The sequence below is a fragment of the Hyperolius riggenbachi genome, chromosome 5, assembly GCF_040937935.1.
Source record: "Hyperolius riggenbachi isolate aHypRig1 chromosome 5, aHypRig1.pri, whole genome shotgun sequence".
Classification (NCBI taxonomy): Eukaryota; Metazoa; Chordata; class Amphibia; order Anura; family Hyperoliidae; genus Hyperolius; species Hyperolius riggenbachi.
The window spans coordinates 308,009,956-308,023,047 of NC_090650.1; the positions used below are offsets into that span (position 1 = coordinate 308,009,956).

The following is a 13,092-nucleotide window of genomic DNA, read 5'->3' on the forward strand; positions in this document are numbered from 1 at the left end:
CCTAGCTGTTGACCTGAGCTGTAAATGTAATAAAAAAAAAAAAAAAAAAAAAGTACCCTCATAGGTTACATAATTGGATTTAAACTGCGCATATGAGAGTAGCTTTCTTTAATTTTGTTCACAAATATTCCTGATCAAAGCAAAGGCTGATTGGATACCAACCATATTACTCCCTCTCTTATATAACAGGGACAGGATTAGAGGATTACCATGCAATCTTAGCAATTGTGAGAAAGTGGCCTGTAGTCCCCATTTAAACCTTATTGCTTTTCCTAGGTTCCAGTTAACTAAACTGAACTTAAATACAACTTTTGTAATGATCAGAGGATCTGGGTTGAGCGGCCAATATTAACGCTCCCAGAATGTAAGGTTGTTCCTTAGCTGCTTCTAAAGCAACCCACCTCACCGGTGGCTGGAAGGATGTCCACCCAAAAATCTGCATGAGATGTCCAGCATAATAATAAAGTTGGAACTAAGAGACCCCTCTTGACCTTTCCACCACCACGGTATGTGGAACCCGAAGTCTCTTCCTAGCCCATATAAAATGAAGTAGGTTCTTCTGAAAATTACGTATACTTGGATACTTGGGATATGCACAGGTAGAGTTTCACATAAATATAGAAGCCTAGAAATAGCGTTCATCTAAACAGAATGTATCATGGTAAAGTAGGATATATTCTAAGTCAGCCTTTCTCAACCTTTTTAACCTGGAGGAACCCTGCAAATAACATCTGGATCTCAAGGAACCCCTGCAAACAAATGTTTAATCTCGAGGAACCCCTGCATTTATTTTGCAGGAGGCATGGTCTTTAAAAGTATGTGTGGCTGATCATTTCACTAACGCCTATTACACTGATACTCATTATACTGTGCTCATATTATTCTGACCCCCAATTTAAGGCTTTTTTTACAGTACGCCCTATTATATATAATGTTCAGATTATACTTCCTCCACGATGGGGGAAAATGCCAAGGAACCCTTGCAGAGTCCTCAAGGAACCCTGGTTGAGAAAGACTGTTCTATTAGTGTTCAAGCTATCAAGGTCCTGACCTATCTGTTTAAATAAAGGGAAAAAATTATGTTCATAGTTTTTCGTATTGGCCACTCAAATTTACACCCAGGTATCATATGTAAATATGTTTCATTTAAACATATAAACATATTTCAAACTGGTCAGGGTTTTTTGGTATATGCAGTGAAAAAGCCTCAATTTGGTCTAGGTTAACCTGAAAGCCTGCGCAGCTCTCAAAATTTGCCATCTCTTCAAGATTAGTGAGGGAGATTAATGATTGGGACACCACGTCATCTGCGAACAGGGAAGTTTTATATTGCGTAAAAAAAGTGGGATCAGCGCATCACCAGGCCGCCACCGATTGGCCTCAACTCAGAGATGCGCTGAGCCCCCCCAGAGACTGCAAACGCACCTTGAACCAAACAGAAGCTCTGCATAAACACCAAAAGCAAAACTGTTAAGTGGGAGCAGCTGGCCGGAAATAAATTAAAACATAGTAAAGAGCTGAGCAGCGCTACTTAAAAACAGATGAATGCTTACCTGCAAAAGTGTGCAAGCCCCACTAATGGGATAAAGTACACACTGAGCACACACATGACCTGTCTACCGCTTGGAGGATGTTGGTTTCCTCTAACAGCTTGCATGCAACTTGTTAGGTACTCGTCCCTCCCACTGTCGTAGAAGTCTTTCCTCCATGGGAGGGGACCTAACACTAACTAAATTATACCTATGCATATGCATAGCCTGGGCGCGCTACCAAGTAAAATTGAAAATTGCGTAAAAAAGGGAGGGACGAGTACCTAACAAGTTGCATGCAAGCTGTTAGAGGAAACCAACATCCTCCAAGCACACTTTTGCAGGTAAGCATTCATCTGTTTTTAAGTAGCGCTGCTCAGCTCTTTACTATGTTTTAATTTATTTCCGGCCAGCTGCTCCCACTTAACAGTTTTGCTTTTGGTGTATATGCAGAGCTTCTGTTTGGTTCAAGGTGCGTTTGCAGTCTCTGGGGGGGCTCAGCGCATCTCTGAGTTGAGGCCAATCGGTGGCGGCCTGGTGATGCGCTGATCCCACTTTTTTTACGCAATTTTCAATTTTACTTGGTAGCGCGCCCAGGCTATGCATATGCATAGGTATAATTTAGTTAGTGTTAGGTCCCCTCCCATGGAGGAAAGACTTCTACGACAGTGGGAGGGACGAGTACCTAACAAGTTGCATGCAAGCTGTTAGAGGAAACCAACATCCTCCAAGCGGTAGACAGGTCATGTGTGTGCTCAGTGTGTACTTTATCCCATTAGTGGGGCTTGCACACTTTTGCAGGTAAGCATTCATCTGTTTTTAAGTAGCGCTGCTCAGCTCTTTACTATGTTTTAATTTATTTCCGGCCAGCTGCTCCCACTTAACAGTTTTGCTTTTGGTGTATATGCAGAGCTTCTGTTTGGTTCAAGGTGCGTTTGCAGTCTCGGGGGGGGGGGGCTCAGCGCATCTCTGAGTTGAGGCCAATCGGTGGCGGCCTGGTGATGCGCTGATCCCACTTTTTTTACGCAATTTTCAATTTTACTTGGTAGCGCGCCCAGGCTATGCATATGCATAGGTATAATTTAGTTAGTGTTAGGTCCCCTCCCATGGAGGAAAGACTTCTACGACAGTGGGAGGGACGAGTACCTAACAAGTTGCATGCAAGCTGTTAGAGGAAACCAACATCCTCCAAGCGGTAGACAGGTCATGTGTGTGCTCAGTGTGTACTTTATCCCATTAGTGGGGCTTGCACACTTTTGCAGGTAAGCATTCATCTGTTTTTAAGTAGCGCTGCTCAGCTCTTTACTATGTTTTAATTTATTTCCGGCCAGCTGCTCCCACTTAACAGTTTTGCTTTTGGTGTATATGCAGAGCTTCTGTTTGGTTCAAGGTGCATTTGCAGTCTCTGGGGGGGCTCAGCGCATCTCTGAGTTGAGGCCAATCGGTGCGCTGATCCCACTTTTTTTACGCAATTTTCAATTTTACTTGGTAGCGCGCCCAGGCTATGCATATGCATAGGTATAATTTAGTTAGTGTTATGTCCCCTCCCATGGAGGAAAGACTTCTACGACAGTGGGAGGGACGAGTACCTAACAAGTTGCATGCAAGCTGTTAGAGGAAACCAACATCCTCCAAGCGGTAGACAGGTCATGTGTGTGCTCAGTGTGTACTTTATCCCATTAGTGGGGCTTGCACACTTTTGCAGGTAAGCATTCATCTGTTTTTAAGTAGCGCTGCTCAGCTCTTTACTAGGGAAGTTTTATATGACTCTCCCCATCTATCGCCGCTATACTCGGATTATCTCTAAATTGCCATAGCTAGTAGCTCTATGCATAGAGCAATAAGAGGAGGGGGGGACAATGTGCAACTGTGACATTGCTCAAGAAGGACTAATTAGGTTTAGCTAAGGGCCTTTTTCCACTAGCCTGCGATTTGCTGCTGATCGCAAATCGCAAGGTACATTAAATTAATGGAAACTACAGCAGCAATTTCCATTAGTGTGATCCGATTGCCATGCGATTTTGGTCAAAGCGCAATCGTCGTCCTGCCGCGTTTTGTATGCGATTGAGCTGGACTATAATGAGTATAGTAGCTCAATCGCAATCGCATGGTGGAAATTGAAACGCGATTGCGATTGCGATCGGAATCGCGATCGCAATCGCATTCCATAGTGGAAAAGAGCCCTTAGGGGATATTCATAGATACCTCTGTATGACAAGAAAGCCCTTTCATCATGGTGATAAAGGAATTCTAAAGTCCAAACCTCACCAGAGCCTCGAACAGGTAAAGCCATTGGACCCTGCGAAGGGCCTTCTCAGTGTTCAAACTTAGGATCAGAGAAGGCCTCCAACATTTGTTAAGCCAATCAATGCGATCAATTGCCAGTCTTGTGTTGTTTCCCACCTGTCTTTGGAAGAAAAATCCTACCTGGTCCTCAGATTATAGATGGTACTAAAGAGTTTAGTCTATTAGCTATTATTTTAGTTTATATCTTAACATCTGAATTGAGATGTGCTTTTAAATAACTTTTCAGCATTTTAAAACTGAACGTGTACTAAAAACTAGATGAAAAAGTACTATGAAAATTATTGAGTATTTTCTTGCTTGCTGGTGGTTTAACTGGCATTTTATTTACAAGGTATGAAAATGCCTTGAAAATGTTAATATAGAGCGTGCAAGATTTGATCATTCTTCACAGAACTGTTCAAGTTTGAAAGTTTAAATGTAACTCCATGCTCTGCTTTTTGGTTGGCAGGCTGTATTGGCTTTCTGACAAATATATCATTTGGTGTTGAGGACAACTAGTTCAATTCCGGACTCAAGACCAGAACACCTTTTTCCATTTGGCCTCAGAATCTACAAGGTGTATTTTGGCAAAGCTCAATAAAGACATAATGGCTCATATCCTATTAAAGTTTATTCTGAGTTTCCTCCAAGGAGATATTTTCAAACCTTACCACTAAAAATAAGTTGTGATACTACTTTGTTTGCCTAATTTTTAGTACTTTTTCAAATGCTGAGCACTGACAAGTTATTTTTAGATAAGATTATAAATCATCTCCAAGGAGAAAACGCAGGAGAAAAAGGGAAAAAATGAAGGGACAATGTGGCTTTCTTCAGAGATAGCTTTCTTCCTGCACCATTCCTATACAAGCTACATTTGTAGAACACTTGATACTGTTATGAGTACAATGAATTAATACAATGCTGAGCACTGAGAAATTATTTTTAGATAAGATTATAAATCATCTCCAAGGAGAAAACGCAGGAGAAAAAGGGAAAAAATGAAGGGACAATGTGGATTTCTTCAGAGATAGCTTTCTTCCTGCACCATTCCTATACAAGCTACATTTGTAGAACACTTGATACTGTTATGAGTACAATGAATTAATACAATGCTGAGCACTGAGAAATTATTTTTAGATAAGATTATAAATCAATGACCACTATGACAGAAATTTCCCCAACTGCTTTAAACTCCCGCACACACGGGCTGACTGATGTCGGCCGTCAGGGATCGGCACCCGATCCCTCAGTCGACATCGCTGGGCCGTTCTATACAGACGCGGCTGTACAGCTGACGATGCATTTTGTTGCTATGTGGGGAGGCAGAGGGCCGACGGAGGGGAGCAGAAGTAATGTCACGCAGCGGACAGGGCGAGTGGAGCACACAAAGAAATCTTCCGTTGCTCTGCTGAGTTGATCTGCTGTACACATGCGGGATTATCGGCTTAGGCCGACTTTAATCATGCGTGTGTACGTAACTTAAAATTGCCATGGGCCTCAGTGTAGCCAGTTTCATCCGCATTCTTCCATCCTGTTTGGAATGATGGCCTTATTCAAAAAGCGTCCTGGTAGTACAAAGCACTTTCTACTTTTTAGTTGTAGACTTTAGCGTGCAACTAGGGCCTTTTTTACCCATCTCTTGATTTGTGTCTCTCCAAAAGTTTATCTTTGAAATCTTTTGATCGTGCCTTGCAATCTACATTTGCTTGTCTGTTTTTAGTTGCACTGCCAAGCACTTAAATGTTCCAGGAATATTGTTTTTTTGCTGAACCAACCAAATGATTACAGTTGATCACATGTGTAAGCCACTCCATTTGCAATGGAGAAGTTGGTTATATTATTTTATCAATCTAAGTAAAACTGTTTTTTTTATTTTGTATTTTTACTGAATTGATTACTATTGAACTTTTTTGTCTGTTCCAAGTTGCATTATATAAATACAGCTAGAACATTTTTAGAGTGTCATCATTTCAGACTTCAAAGCAATAAAATGTTAGATTCTCTAAGGAGGTAATTTCTTCTATGCAAAAAAACTTCATTAAAAACATATAGAAAATCAATGCAGTAAAAACAAAGTCTACCTCACCATAGACATCTTAATATGATCAGACATGTAGGCAAAATGTTTGTGCTCTCCAGTCACAGTGGACAGAAGCTCTCTGCTTGGCCATGTATGGAGAGAGGGGAATTTACCAATGCTGTTCATCAGCAGAAAACAAACGATGACTGGCTAAAGTTTTCTAGCCTGCCAGATGGTCTTTGTTCCAGATAGAATACAGCCAGGAAGAAGAGTTCAACCCTGCAGGTGTGCAATTGTCACCTGATCGACTGGAAAATTGCTAGATCAGGTGACAAGCTGTACAAAGCGCTCGACTACCCATGGATGCAGAAAGTGCTTATCTCACTCTCACCAATATTGGAAATAAATGATTTTTCCTACCAGCGGACTTTTCTTTACATGGATCTGTTGAGAACATATGCTTCTGATAATGCCAAAAGACATCAAGACAATGCATGCAGGTATAGGACAGACTCGTGTATATAGCATACAAATGTTCAGTTACTAGTGTCTTTAAAGCAGACATGAAATGATTGCAGAGCTGATAAAAATAGAAAAAAATCCAGCTCTGCAGGCTGATTTTCCAGTATGGCTGCTTTTTATAAGCTACTTAAGCCTGCACATGTACTTTTAGCAATGCCTCCTAATGTGCCTGGCATTTTCCAGACCAAACTTACTGATCAATTCGTCCACACTTCTGTACAGTAATAACATATAAAACGAAAGGAGTGGAAACACTGGACAGACTTGATAGGATAAAGACAGTTTATGCAATAAGAGAGAGAAAAAAATAAGTAATGCTATACCTGAACAGTTGGGCTGAGCACAATGGAAATATTCTGTATGTTCATCTTAGTCTCAAGTTCTTTCTCTATGACATGGTCCATGTGAATGATCAGCCAAGATATCAAGTAAAAGTTGCACTCTGGCAACTCTTTTAAGAGTCGCTGACACTCCTGCAGCCTCTCTGCCTCAGAGCTCTTGCCACAAGCCTCTTCAAATCGAGGCAACAGGTCTTTGGTGAGCACATTCTCAGGGAGCTCCCGTAGGTATTGCTTCAGTAGGCTGGCAACTGTATAAGGCTCATAGTCATCAAGATTTGGAGATTCCTCACGGTCATAAGCTGCCTTCAATTCATCAACCTTTGATTTTATACCTGAGAACAGAGTAACAAGTTACTATAGGCTTGGTTAATATAGAAATAGAAAGTGTAACAGAGTAAAATGCAGTGTCCATAGGTTTTCTGTGGTCAAATCACTATGGAATAAAATCTGTCTGGATTAGGGAATATTTCCACTAAACATGACTTTGTATCATGAATCTCCACAATTGATCTGCAACCAATGCATGTCATTGGAGTCATTTCCATTGAATGCGGTTGTGCTATTGGGGAGCTATACGGTGCGCTGCGGGGAAAAATTTAGATTTCTGCAGCACGCATCCGATTCCCCAGCAGTGTAGTGACAGCTGCATCCAGACTTTCGCGTTGTCCTGGAAGAAAACTGCAGAGAGGCGCAATGTGGAAACCCGGATCCAGAGATTCACCCGGCTAGTGGAAATGTGCTCTTAGGGTCCTTTTCCACTGCAAAACGTCTTTTACCTATTTTGATGTGCGTTTATGCGTTTGAGTTTTTCTGATTGGCAAGTGTTGTCTTGATTTTTGAAAATAGATACTAGTGGTTAAATACAAAACGCAAAACGCATTTCTATGCGTTTTTCATGAGTTCCTATTCTTTGCATTGAAACGCAAAACACATCATAATCGCATAGACATGCGTTTGCGGTTTTTTTTTTTTTATCGGAAAGCAGCAGTGGAAAAGGCCACCCAAGATTCTTATTTTAAACAGGCTGTACTTAAGAATCAGCAAAAGCATGTGTTTTGCGTTTTTTTGGCAAAACCGCAGCCAGTGGAAAAGGGCCATTAGTGTAGGTCATTGCAGTCTGCCAAACATTGTTCTGAGCAGCTAGTTACTGAAAGCTAACTAGACACTGAAAGCAACAATACTGCAAGGATTTTGCCCTAAGAAAATGGAAAAGGTAAAGAAGCTCCTTTGTGCTAATAATTGGTAATTATTCTACAAAATGTGTGCCTGCATAACTAAATGCAAGTGAATGAGAGTCAGGCAGAGATGGCTCTCTGGACAGACTTCAGCTATGCCCCCCAGGAGATGCTCTGCTGCTGCCAGCTCTGTATGAACACATTTTATAAAGTAATTTCTAATATTTGGCAGAGAACACATAAAGGTGGTCCCTAACTTACAAACAGGTTCCAGGAGATTGAATTAAGTTGAATTTAGTTGAAGTTGCATTGTGCAGCACTGTTGTAACACTTCCTGGGTTGAAGTTTACTGTTGTGAGGCATGCAACAGTGAATGGGTCAAGGTTTGAGATAAGGTGGTGACCAGCTAGAAGACGTCCTTCCATCTTACCAACTTGTCTGCTTTCATAGCTAAAAGTGCGACCGTGGAGGCGGGAGTGTCGCCAAGATGAAGAATAGCGAGCAGCACAGTGGAGAACTGTGGCAATATAGGCATGTTAACCCTTTCTGCCATGGCCTGGCCCCACTATCATGCTGGTTCATTGAATCTTGCTCTCACCTGCTCATAGTATAGATAAATAATTTCTGGTCTCTCATAGGTATAGAAAATTACAAATTTTGCTTTATTTGGAATTCACATGTCAACTGCAGACCAACCAATTAAAATCATTTAAAACACGGCCATGATAGAGCGCTCACTCAAAATTCACACCATAAACACTCATACAATCATACCCCCTTCTGGTACCGGTACCAACTGTCCTTATCTTCAGAGAGGGGGAGACAGGTTGAGTGTAGGTATAAATAGTTGAACAACTTCAGCTTGGAATGCTGCAGTGACGTGCTAGGTCGTTTGTATGGAATGATCTCACCATAAGCTTTAAGTCCTATCGATTTCCGTCTCAACTCCGGATTTCGCCATCAATAGGGCTGCTATGAGGTGCTAGGGCATCACCATGCCAATAGGGCATCTCACCTGCTCATCCCTGAACTACATTATCATCTTCACATCAGTTGCCTGGCTTCTGCTAATCACCAGTTGTCTGCTCCATAATTTAAAAAGACTAATCAGGCTATTAGAAATGGACTGTTAGTTTTTATGGTGCACGGTAAAGGAAATTTATATTAGCACTTAATAAATAGGCCCCTTCCGGCACATCCATACTATAAATGAAAAATGCACATGAAAAGGCAAAGCATTTTAGTTTGGGTGTTCTATGTGCATTTTGGTATGAGTTTCTGATCTCGTACAATGTGTTCAGCGCACAGCAGACAAATATGCACCAAGCAGTGGGTTTTAAAAATGCACCGCATCACAACATATTAGCGGGAACTGTAACATGGGCTTTCCATAAGAACGAACATGTGACTGCCCACTGAAAAAAAGCACACATTCAGGAAAACAATCCGAGTAGAGTGAACAGGCAGATATTGGCATTAGGCAGATTAGGCAGATATTGGCACAAACTTTATAATATGGGGATAATTAAACAGACACACCCACTTAGACAAAAACAGACACGCACAGTCAGGGAAGTGTTAAAACAGACATAGACTCAGTCAAGTGAGGGAGGATTACCCACACACCCAGAGACTCCCTTCTCTGCTTCTCCCCAAATGCAATTTTCAGCTAAAGTTGGCTGCTGGACCCGTTCTGACTGGATGTGTTGGTGACTGCCTGGCCAGAACCCAGTAAAGTCAATAATGTGGGGAACTCAACCCCAACCTGGAAAAATTTTGAGAAGCGGCTTCTGCTATTCTGATAGGTTGGCGTCACTGCCTTCAGATGTTTCTTCCTCCCACCTGCTTCTTTCTTTAGCTGGTTCGGCATTCCATGAGCCATAACCTGCAGCGGAGAGCCTTAATCCTGCTGGATCAGTGGGGGGGAAGCAGTGGTAAGAGTAGAGGCCTGCAAATTAACCCGATGATGGTCATATTGACAACTAGAGCTATACAGCTTTGCCACTTCAGCAGCGCAGGATTCAAGGAACTTGGCAAGAACGCTAAGGTGACCAAGACCTTAAAGTGAACCTCCGGACTAAAAATCTACTCAGCAGAACTGAAAAGGCCTGGTGTTTCTTTAACAGATTCACAGCATCAGAACTTTGTTTTTCTTACCAAAGCATCATCTTTAGCTTGATTTTTAACTAAGCTCCACCCATCAAAGAAAAAAGCCCGGGCTTTTTTTCCCTGATGCTGTGCAGAGCATGATGGGATTTCCTATGTTGTTGTTCACGTTGCCTAGCAACTGGGAGGGGTGATCAGCACACAGGACAGTTAGAACTGTGTCTCATGCTCCCTGTCACCTCCTTTCAACCAAAAAGATGGCTGCCATCATGAAATCAAACATGGGCCTGTTCTTTTAAAACAGGGTGGGTAAGAGATTATATTACCTATCTATTTTAATTAACATAACTAATATAACTTAATGGCAGTATGTTTGTTTAGGCTGAAGTTCCTCTTTAATGTTTGCTTTGGAGTCTGATGGGCTGAGTTACAATGGCTCCACATATCTCTAGAGGACTTCAGACCTACCCAACACAGCTTTTTGCCTTGGTTCAACCTCGAAATCTCACTTTTGCTGCTTTTCCCCCCTCCATAACCGTTCACAAACACAAATGAAAGCAAACCTACAGCTCCTATATCATAATCATTTTTGCATATCAAATCAGCCAATACATGTGTCAATCACATCATGGAATAAGGTGACTAGGCAGCTGAAAACATACACCCCATTAGAAATAAAATAAAATGCTGAACTGTACCTGACACTCTGTAGATGCCTTCACATTTCATACCATGTTTTTCAATGAAATCAATGCACTCCCGAAACACTGCCGGTAGCCGAATCCCATCACACATCATGGTCCTTTCTGCAGCTGCAACCAGTGGTATTCCAAACACTGGCCTCAGCCTGGGTACATCTACAGGGGGCAGTTCTGGCTCTGCCGTGGGCTTCTTTTTTTTCTTCTTCTCCTTCCACTGCTTGACTACATCTGCTGCAGTCAGGTCCTTGGACTTCTTCTCTTTGTGCTTGTCTTCCTTGTGCTTCTCTTCTTTAGGCTTTTCCTTTATTTTAAAGTCTTTCTCCTTCTTCTTGGAGAAACTGGGTTTCTTGAACACATGGATCCCCTTGGACCTCTTCATCTTGGACGGGCTTTCTGCTTCATCACCGGAGCTGTCCTCCTGGAAGGCAGCATATCCTTCCGCTAGAACACAAAGTATTGCAACGTTATAATCAACAACATTTATTATTGATTATTAAGAAATGTGCAAGCTAAAGACTACCTGCTTATTGTACAATTCAAGACAGAGACAAATAAAATGATGTCTGACACCGGGTGCTGCAATTAACTGTGCTGTTTATGGAAGCGCTCAAATTAGCTGCTTTGGCCCCTCCTTTCCCAGGAATGGAAGGATAATGGTTACAGCAAAATAGACTTTTAGGTAATATTTTTCCACCCAAAATGTATTTTCTGTTTTTTAAAGAGGGGAAACAATTACACATTTTCTCAGTGTTCAATATAGTTTCAAAATAAACAGTGCTACTGTAGATAAAATAGCATTTTGCAATGTATTCTATTTATAACACTTTATGTTGCTGGTAAAAATGTACAGTGCCGATATCTGATTTTTTTAGGTACCGCACTACTCCTCTCGTACTGTATCAATAACACAATACTGGTAGAAATTAGGGGTAGTTGTTAATAAAACAATTAAATAATAATAGTAGTAGTAGTAAAATAATAAAAGTTGATAAAGGAATTAATTGCCGATTTTATCTCCTAGGAGGCATAGTCTTAAAAGGAGGTGTGGTTATAAGTCCTGGCTTAACATTATTTTACTGCAATAGCACCCATATTTAGTTTGTATTCTATTCCTTCTAAGATGGTGTGTCACTAATGAATACCCCATTACATTTGTCTCTTTTAGTTATGCTGCCCACTATAGTTAATATATAGTGAAACTTTACCACCCGTCCCAAACATAGTGCCTCCATATCTAGTGCAATCAGGGCTCTGGTGTGGGGAACAAAAAAAAAAAAATATCATCCTCAGTTTATGAAACCACTGACTCCAGGTACCCAAAATTGCTCCAACTCCTCAACTCAGATCCCACAGCCCTTGCAGGGCTATGGAGTGGGTACAAAAAACATCCAACTCAGTTTATGAAACCACAGACTGCTCTGATTCCTCAGCCCTGCTCTATATTCGCCCCCCCCCCCCTTCCCCCTTTATATTGCCTCCATATATTGTGCCATCCCAACAACCATTGTAAAGTTACCAATTTATAATGCCCACAAATGGCTACCTGCCTCCCATTATCATGCCTCAAATTTAAAGCACCCACTATTTAGTTAACCCCAGCACAAGTCTTTCATGCCAACTTCCTCTGGTCTGTCATCAGGCGGGGACTCTGTGTACATGGTAGAGGAGTTATCTTGGAGGACTAGGAACCGGAGCACCACAAGCAACACTGCAGGATGTAGGAGAGGTGAGTACTAAAGCAGTGTGTACCCAGGTCCTTAAATTCAGGTGTGTCTGAAAGGATGCAGATATACTGGTTAACAACTGCTTAAAAAGTATGACTAGTAAGAAAGACATCCCAAAGTAGAGTTAAGCAAGTTAAACTAATAATGTAATAATACATGACATAGAAGCTACTATCAGTGAAAATAACATGTACAAGTCAATCAGCAGTACCATAGGGGAAATAAGGGTAAAGTTAGTTGAACTCCTGAATATCTCTGCTCGTCAATGAAGCCACTCATCACTTTAGAATAACCAATAGGGGTGCCCGATAGACCAAAGGGAAAGGTAGTTTTTGATATCAGGGGTACTTCTTACTGATTCTATTAGCAATATGTTAGTACTTCTGGGAGGAGCTCTGCAACAAAATCTGATTTTATTATGCCATTTTCCCAGTAGGTAACCTCTGATTATGTTTTTTTATCATCCTATTTACTTTAGTGTCTCTAAATGTTGTTACTAGATGCAGGACTGGTTTCATTACTTGACTTCGGTTTGGATTTAAACCTCTATGAGGGTCTTGCCCGATGAGCGCTGGCTAGAGTATAGGTATGTGGATGGCATTAATCTTGTGTAAGAAGTGTTTATCAATAATCAACATGGGATCAGAAGACAATCTGTAGGTTCGCCTACACAACTTGTTAGATGCTG

At 41.4% G+C, this 13,092-nt stretch overlaps 1 protein-coding gene across 2 annotated transcripts in view; it reads right to left on the bottom strand.

Moving 5' to 3' along the window:
• Window positions 1–13,092, bottom strand: part of RALBP1 (ralA binding protein 1) — an 81,726-nt gene that overhangs the window by 24,332 nt on the left and 44,302 nt on the right. For both annotated transcript variants that reach the window (XM_068237172.1, XM_068237173.1), the window contains exons 3-4: window positions 10,678–11,121; window positions 6,681–7,030 (exon numbers count right to left, since the gene is read on the bottom strand). In XM_068237172.1, coding sequence (XP_068093273.1) covers window positions 6,681–7,030; window positions 10,678–11,121 — 794 coding nt within the window. The remainder of the gene's footprint in view (window positions 1–6,680; window positions 7,031–10,677; window positions 11,122–13,092) is intronic.